The sequence below is a fragment of the Gossypium hirsutum genome, chromosome D10 (genome assembly GCF_007990345.1).
Source record: "Gossypium hirsutum isolate 1008001.06 chromosome D10, Gossypium_hirsutum_v2.1, whole genome shotgun sequence".
In the NCBI taxonomy this organism is placed as follows: Eukaryota; Viridiplantae; Streptophyta; class Magnoliopsida; order Malvales; family Malvaceae; genus Gossypium; species Gossypium hirsutum.
In genome coordinates this window covers 37,620,721-37,629,870 of record NC_053446.1, presented here as the reverse complement: position 1 = coordinate 37,629,870, position 9,150 = coordinate 37,620,721, and the positions used below count along the sequence as shown (strand labels likewise).

The following is a 9,150-nucleotide window of genomic DNA, read 5'->3' as shown; positions in this document are numbered from 1 at the left end:
GTAAATCATCCATTGTATATTTAATTCTTAAGAGAAATAGAATTCTTTGAGAGTATTTACTTCAAACACCTCTCGTGCATTGTTTCCTGTGCCTTTTTGTTCTTTTGAGCCTTCTTTTGGCTAAGTTGCTTCCGCTATATAAATTGGTACCTTGGAGGAATTCTAAATGAATCCTCTCTTTGTGGTGGTTAGGCTAACTTAAGCGTGTTTGCATCGAACGGATCGTCTAAGGTCACACAGAACACGAGAAGAAATTCTAGCCCCGTGACACTAGCACATGCATATATATGATTGAATAAATGTAAATTATAAATAATAACTATTAAAGTAAAATCTTTGCTTTAAATACATATTAGGGGGAAATAATGAGACAATTTTAAAAAAGGTAAATTTGTCCTCTTAATCCCTTTAAATTAAAAAATAATAATGATAAATTTATAGTATGGCCCTCTAAAAATTTATTATTTAATTTTGATCCTTAAAACAATATTCTAATTTCCCCCTAGTTGAAAGAGGTTGAAGTTTACGTTAGAACTTTTTAAGTTCGTTTTGAAATATTAACCTAATAAAGTCAGTAGCAGGGATTAATTAAGAAAATAAATCATATTTATGAGATTAAGACTTCAAAAAAAAACTAAATAGTCAATGGGTGAAAATTAATTTTTCTTTTTCTGTTTAGGGTAAAGTGCACGTCGCTGTGAAGCAATTTTGACCATTTTGGCTGCGGACTAGCGTACACCTTAACATTTTTAGTGTGATCAACTCTTCGTGGGGGTGGGCACGTTCCATCAAGCAGGGACAGTTTCTATAGGGGAAATGATGTGGGCCAAAACAGAGAGTAGATATGGTCCCCTCCGCTTATGGTATTTCTTAAATTGAATACAGATGGTGCCCGTAATCCAAACTTGGGGCTTGCTTGCTCGGTAGTAGTAGCAAGGAATGAGCTAGACAGATGGATATGGAGAATAGGAAGAAATATTGGGAATAGGACGAAATATTGAGAGTTGTAGTGTTCTTCAAGCAAAACTTTGGGCAATTTTTTATGGTCTCCAATTAGCTTAGGAGGCTAAATGGACGAATATTATTATTGAAACATACTGTATATTGGCTATCAAAGGTATCAATGAAGATCATAAAGGACATTCCAATAGGGACTTGATTTTGCGGATCCAAGAATTGTGTAGGCGAGAGTGGACAGTGCTAATAAAACAAATACCTAAAGGTGAATTTTGCTTTTAATATCTTGGCAAAGTTGATGAAAGATTACCCTTCCGGCAAGCAAATTTTTCATGTGGATCCTCCTTTGGTTGATGAATAAGTTCGACTTGATATCCAATCCGGTTTCTACTAGAGGTGTTCATGGGCTAGGCCGAGTTCGGGCTGAGCTCAACTAAAAATTCAAGCCCATTTACTAAATCCAGACCTCGCCCAGCCCGAAAAATGGGCCTAAAATTTTACCCAAGCCCGGCCTGGATAGAAATGATAAATCCAAACCCAATCCGACCCGTATTAATTTTTATATTACTTTAATATAATTTTTAAATATATATATAATACATCAAAAATACTAAAAACATCAAAATAAATATTTCCTAACAAATTGAAAATAAATTTTAAAAAATATGTAAGCCTCTAAAATAATAACAAAATTAACAAATACCTTTAAAATAATAACAAAATTAACAATAAAATAAGTTATACAATATCCAAACAATAACAACAAAATAGTAACAATATAATAGTAAAATGGTAGCAAAAATGAAGAGAAAACAACAAGAAAATAACATAAAAAAATATTTTTTTGTTATTTAGTGAATTCGGGCTAAGCCGGGTCAAAAATGCCTTACCCAAGGCTCGGCCCATTTTTTAAACGGGCCTTTTTTTGTCTAAGCCTATTGTTCGAACCTATATTTTTGCCTAAACCCTCCCAAATTTCAGGCAATCTTTTGGGCTAGGCCGAGTAGCCCGACCCATGATCAGGTTTAGTTTCTACTCATACCTTGTAATTAATACTTTTTCTTGTTACCAAAAAAGGCAAAAAACAAACCTGATCCAGCTCAAACTGAAACGGGTTGCAAAATAATTTATTTATTTTTATCAAATTGTATGATAATAAATCTAATAATTTTATTCAATCAACATTTGTATAATAAAAATCTTGTTATATACATAAATAAATCTTAAAAAGCAAAAAAGACGGTCAAACTCGAATAAACTGATCGAAACGAACCGAAAAAAATTGGTTTAATTATTTCAATTTTGGCAATAAAGTCGAACGGTTCAGTTTAACTTTTGCTTGGTTAATTAATTTATTCAATTATGGATATCTAAAATCCGCATAAATTGAACCGACTAAATGCACATAATTAACTGAAATACGAAGAAATTAAAAAGAAAAATAATGCATAGAACTATATATGTTGTATTATTTCCTTTCTTTTGAATAGTTTTCCAATTCCATGCTCTGTATTTATCAATAATTTTAAAAAAAAGAGAGAGATTACAAATTTCTCTTTATATTATTAATTTTTTTGTCTTGATTGTTCAGAAAAATCTTCTTCATTGATTGACTTACAGTAGTTCACATGCAGAGAATGGCCAGCAAGCTTTCCTGCAAGAACATCATTAAATGTAGTATTGTGAGAGTCTCAAGATCCAACCAAACCCTTCAGCCGAGCATAGGACATGATGAGTATGAACAGAGTTGCACAAAATATCCCAGAGACAATGACCACCTATCACACAAACATGAGATCGAATGAACGATCAATCACCGGACACAGAGTCAAAAAGTCTGTCTAAAATTGATATATAATACTTTTAACAGATGAAACACTTTGCTCACCCATTTAAACATGTATCCATGGTTAGTATCCCACGTATATGGAATGTTCATCCCAAATATTGCAGCCACTAAAGAATAGATGGATAAACACACAGTTCCTGAACTTAGAAAGAGCTCTAACTGCAAAATTTTAGTATCAGTTTCAATTGTTACATTGTCATAGTTACTTAGAGCTCTAAGTGAAAAATTATCATCACTGGAATATGTTATAGAAAGAACTTTGACAGACCTGGATTAGCTGGTTTCGGTGGTTGTCAAGCTGCAAAAAGAAAAGAAAATCATGGTACACAGCGCAACAGATTCAATTGAAATTTTGTGTTTTTCAAGCTTATGATGACACAAACCTGAATATTGATGTAATCCTCTGTATCATCAATATATTCACGCAGCTGCATAATTTCAAATTAAACAGCTAAAACTTTAGAATCTAGATTTCAGAAAATAATAGACAAAAGTCAAAACCAATTCCTGTATTTCTTAATACTGGAGAACAAGCTAATTATAAGAAAAAAAAAAGGGTACAAGGGAAAGAGTACCGTTGTTAATTTGTTCAATGTTCCATCAATTTGCATAAAGTAGGCCTGCAAAACGGATTATTACCAACTTAGACTTTAGGGTAGACAAATCCTTTAACATGAGAAGTAAATCATTGGTGTAACCTCCAACAACATTTCAAGCTCCTCGACATCATTCTCATCTCCACGAGCTGTTGCTATACTTGCTCTACTTGCTCTAGAAATCTTTGATCCTATGGTAGGAGAGGCAAGATACCAATTTGCAGCACCTGACCCACTAACAGGTGAAGTTCCAGCCAACTTTCTCGACAAATAAAGGTCAGCCATATCATCATCATCATCCAGTAGTTGTTCAAGTTCATCCCTTACCTACAAAAATCAATGATCACAACAGTGTTCCTTGTCACTTAATGTAACTACTGAAACAAATGTTTTTTCACTTCCAGCCTCCATTACAATCTAGGAATGTCTGTCTGTAATATGCAAGCAAGTAATGGACTATTCGGATAATAGAGCTGATGACTTTCAGGAATACTGACATGAGTAAAAGAGTGGATCCAAGAAATGGACAATAGTGTTTCTTCACATGCTGTATGTTCTATGTATAAAGATGACTCTGAAGAATAATTCATTGGCTGCAATACATCATTACAATAAATTTATTGGTTCATTGATGTCATTTAAGGTTAGGTTGGAAGAAACTTCAGTCTCATTGGCCGAACGACATCAAAACTTAGGACTTCTATTTCTTCTGGGTTCATTTAGGGTTTCAGCCTATAAAAATTTGGCTTGGCCAGCCATCGTAATCAAACATTTTTCTTTCTAAAAAGAAAATTAAGCATTTTCATCAATCTATATGTTAAGCGATACAAATCAGTTTGGTTTTCCCTTAGGTCAAGAGCTAGTTATTTTGATCATAGCTGAACTCATCAATCCCTTAGAATGATAAATTACTTAGTCCATTTAATAATCAGCGTTTCTAGAAGGTGAAAATCTGAAGAATGCATTACTAGATATACCTGTAATTACCATATAGACAATACTGCATATGATAAAATAACAAAAGTTTCACATACACATATCAACACGAATGAAGTACCCATTATTACCTTTTGTACCCGAGCAGTCAATCTGGTCATTGCACTCTTCAATTTACGAACTCTATCCAAATTACGACTACTAATCTGCATACAGTGTATTTCACAAATTGTAATACAGCATGAACACAGCCCAGATGAAAGGCAGGCAGACAACAAAAATATTCAAGATATGTAAAACTATAAAGGTGAATGTGAAATAACAATTACCTGGGAGGTAAGCTCGTCTAAAGCAGGATAAGCTGCAGTCTCTAGTTCTAGTGTACGTGCTGCTAGAAAACTACAAATAGATTCCAAAGCAACCTCCAGTGCTCGGAATTCAAACGGAGACTCTGCATGGCATGGAGCATATGGTTTAGATGTCAAAAACGTTATATTAAGGATGAAAGCTTAATATGCCAAATGAGTTTCCGCGGTTAATCAACCTAGCTTATTGATGTACAAGAAGACATACCATCTTCGTCACCCTCAACATCATTTTGTCCACCAGTGTAGTCCTGACCTTGCTGAATAGCATTCACTGGAGGCAAACGTCTCTTAAGTTCTTCAACAACAGGGACAACATTTTCATCAGATGGATCTCGAAGCAAAACCTATTTCAAGTACAATATGATTTATTTTCATCGAGTTTATGAGCTAAACTGAACAGCAAACTTGATCAACGAAGACCCAAAGCAGCACAAATTGCCCAGACAAGTAGATTATATCATCCTAAAGGCATAGTACTCCAAACTTAAGAACTCAAATAGAGTTTCATAAACAATAATTGATGTTTGTTCGGGTTCATATAAAGCATTATTCTGACAGTTCGTCCTTCTTCAACTTTAATTTCCCTATAGAGCACTAAATATTATGAACTAACCACAGAAAATTGTTCCAAGCAAGTTTCTATCCGAGAAAAAAGGCAGAACTACTTTTGTTTATCTCTAATTCCACTTCAGCTCCTAATCCTTTCACTATAGAACCAAATTAGCAAACTCCACTCCACCGATTAAAGAACTAAATCCAATAGCAGGCAGTAGTCTATAGAATCCAAGAAATGAAATAGACAAATTCAAGATCTAACATTATCTACAAAAACAAACAAGAAAAATGTTTAGTCAAAAGCTAGAACTCAAACAAAAGCAATCAATCAAACCACAGTACTCATAAGCAACTTCAGCTTCATCTCCCAAATCCCAAATATCATGAAGAACTCAGAAATTAAAGTTTTTTTATTTTTTATTTCTTTTAAAAGAAAAGATCGACTGAATTGGGAAAAAGGGAGAAAAACCCACTAACCTCCTCAGAAGTAATAATTGCCTTGATATGCTGCAAATCCAAAACCACAAAAACAAAATAAGCAAAAAAAAGATTAAAAAAGTTCTTTAAAATCTTTTTTTCAGAAAGAGTAGACAAAATGGAACCTCTAAATTTAAGACAATAGCTCCATCGCGACCGAGAATGGTGGAAGGGTAAGACAAGAGAGGGTCGAGTATGCGTAAATCTCGGGCATGAATGTTTACTCGATGCATGATAGCATACTTGTCGACGTCAAGCACGGTAGTCTCCCCCGTGCTATCAAGAAGGACCCAACTTCGAGAAGACTGCGCCTTCTTCTTCACCGCCACTACCGCCTGAGGGTCCGCCGGCACCACGTGCACCATTTCTTACCATCACACTCAACTACTCCCACCCAACGACCTCCGCTTTTCAAAAATCTAGCAACGAAGAGAACTGTTTTTTTTTTTTCAAAACACTTCAAAATTTCCCCATTTTCACATGAACTTAAAGGTCTTCTTCTATTCTTTCTGATGTTTAATAAGAGAGCTGCTCTTTTTTAAGAAAGGTGGGTGGCTTTGGAGTTTGGATCGAAATAGAACATGAAAACCTGGCTTTGGGGACGCTGGGAATTTATTCTTGTTAAAGAATATTTTAAATTTTAACTGCGTAAATAATATGCATGAGGTGGGCTTCATTTCTTGTCCCTTTACTTTATTGAAAATGCGATTTAATCCCTATATAATAATCTAATTAAATCAAGTCCCCTTATTATCAGCAATTTAAATCTCCGTCCAGATTTTATTCTAGTTTAAGTTTTATAATGTGCAAGTCTTTTCCAAAATTATTCAAGTTTAAATTTGAATGTGTTTCAGCTATAAATTCAATTGTACTTTTTAATAATTAATCCTTACTATAGTTATTCGAATTTGTATTATTTGTAATTGAATTTATAATTATACTTATAATTAGGTAAAATTATTTTAGAGTCAAAATTAAATTATATTTTTTTGTAAGACTAAAGTACAATTTTATCATTATTGACTGTCAAAATATAATTTTACTATAAATTAAGTTATAAATTTACAGATTTAAGAGCATCTAAAAGGAAAAAAATGATCAGTAGGGACCAGGGCAAGCGGGCCCCCTTGGTAGCCACTCTTTGTAACTATACTTAGGGGTGTTCATTCGGTTAACCGACCGGTTAACCGACCCGAAATAATATTAACCGAATTAACCAACCTTTCAAAATCTTTAACCGTTAACCGAACCGAAAATTTTTAGGTTAATTCGGCCGGTTAACCGAATTAACCGAAAATTATATGTTTTTTTATTTTTGGTTAAAAATTAACCGAATTAACCGAATTACCCGAATTAACTGAATTACCCGAATTACCCGAATTAACCAAATTAACCAAATTGAATCACTGCATAATTAAATTATTTTTAGACTTTTAGACTTTAGTTTTAGCCTTAGTTTTAAAATTTTATTGTTATTTATTAAATTATTTGTAATTTAATTCTATGATTGGGTTGGGTTGGGTAATTGGATTGGGTTGAATACTTGGGTTTAGATTGAGTTTAGGTGAATAGTGGGCCTATTTATATATTATAATTTTATTTATTAATTTTTTCGGTTAACCAAAAAAATTCGGTTAACCGACTGGTTTCGAACCAAATTAACCGTTAACCGAAAAATTAAAAAATAATTAACCGACCCCCGACCGAAAAAATTCGGTTAACCGACCGATTAACCGAATTTGGTCGGTTAACCGAATTTTTTCGGTTTTACCCGAATTTTGCACACCCCTAACTATACTTTTAAAAGAAAAATTCACATTATTACCGGTTTGATCCCTCCAATTATTAACTCTAAAGTTCCCTTTGGATGGCCAATTATCTCTAATTGGTTTGATCTTAGAAAACACCTAAGCAAGTGAATTTGAGATTTCAAACGCATCAAACTCCTTTTTTCCATGGACTATTTTCACTCCGATGTATATTTTATCCTTAAAAAGATAAGTAAACAAAATCATTCGTACTTATAAATTTAAACTTCTTTTTTATTATCTCATTTCATCAAATAATTTTTTTAATTCATAAATATTTAAAATAAATACATAAATTTAATTTTACAAGATAACCTAATAAAATGATATTTATTATATGATTACTTTTAATAGATTTCCATTTATTAAATATAAGCGATTAACTTTACAAATTTTAAATAATTTCAAAAACTTTATTATTTACAAATGTTTTTCCTTCTTGTTCAATGAATTCACCTCGCTATATATTTACAATTGAATCCAAACATTTCTCTCATTTTTTATTAATTTCATTATTGCATCCAATATAATAATTATAACAATTAATTTCAATGCGACCATCATTTTTAATATCATGGGAGTCAATCTCACCTCTCACCCAAATAAATTTTAAATATAAATTTCAAAATTAAAAATATTTTTTTACGATAAATATGATTTGATACAATTTTACATTACAATCTTATTTTTAATACAATTATACCTATAAAATGAAAAAAAATAATCAAATGTTTAATTTTGTAAAATTTCTTTTAAACAATTATTTTTTATTAAAAGCAAGAGAGAAAGTTATTGTACATGTCAAAAAAACGTTGTTATATTATTTTTAGCCTACAAAACATCGAAACTTATTTGGATAAATTATACAGATGATTATTCAATTATGCTTATATTATTTTTGGTTACCTAACTTTAAAATTTTTCAATTTAAGCACTACCGTTTGAATACATTCATGTTTTGGTCAGTCGCCATTAAATTGATAACGAAAAGCCTTTTTCTAATAACACATTTAGTCCTCAATACTTACATATTCTATCAAATTTATCCCTAAACTTCCTAACCAAAGCTTTCATCTTTTAAACATAGAGACATTCCACATCTATTAATTATTTTATATATGGTTGAACTTATTCAATTCAATACACTTCCCTTTTCTTTATTTTTTTAAGAAGCTAATATTAGAAATTAACTAAACACAATTAAAAATAATAGGAAATATAAATTTTAAAAATATAATATATATAGTAATTTACTACTTTTATAATGATTTACCACTTTTGTCAAGATACGGTTTTATGAGAGTTTTTATAAACTTTTGATTTATGTATTTAATCTAATATATCATGGTCTATGAGATTGTCTTATTAGCTTATACGACAAATGGTTTTGAATGTTGTTTTAACCGCCAACGATGCACTTCAAACTATTGTATGGGAATAACCCATCATATGTTTTATATAACCGTGTAACTTTTATAAGACTTCTGCCAGATGTTTGTCTAAACACATTTCTATTGGCATATTACTATTTTAATTGTTATTTGCTATTATAATGGGGTATACGCTAAGACTTTAAACCTTTAAAAAAATTTCAAGTATTTTTG

The 9,150-nt window shown here is 31.7% G+C and overlaps 1 protein-coding gene across 1 annotated transcript; it reads right to left on the bottom strand.

Moving 5' to 3' along the window:
• Positions 1-2,402: 2,402 nt before the first annotated feature.
• On the bottom strand, positions 2,403-6,388 carry LOC107914867 (magnesium transporter MRS2-2). The gene is made up of 11 exons (XM_041102461.1): positions 5,864-6,388; positions 5,739-5,768; positions 4,912-5,050; positions 4,668-4,789; positions 4,470-4,544; positions 3,505-3,729; positions 3,382-3,426; positions 3,190-3,234; positions 3,075-3,104; positions 2,846-2,965; positions 2,403-2,735 (listed from the first exon to the last, which is right to left on the bottom strand). The coding sequence occupies exons 1-11, from the start codon at positions 6,101-6,103 to the stop codon at positions 2,649-2,651; spliced, it is 1,158 nt and encodes a 385-aa protein (XP_040958395.1). The 5' UTR covers positions 6,104-6,388; the 3' UTR covers positions 2,403-2,648.
• Between the last annotated feature and the right edge of the window lie 2,762 nt (positions 6,389-9,150).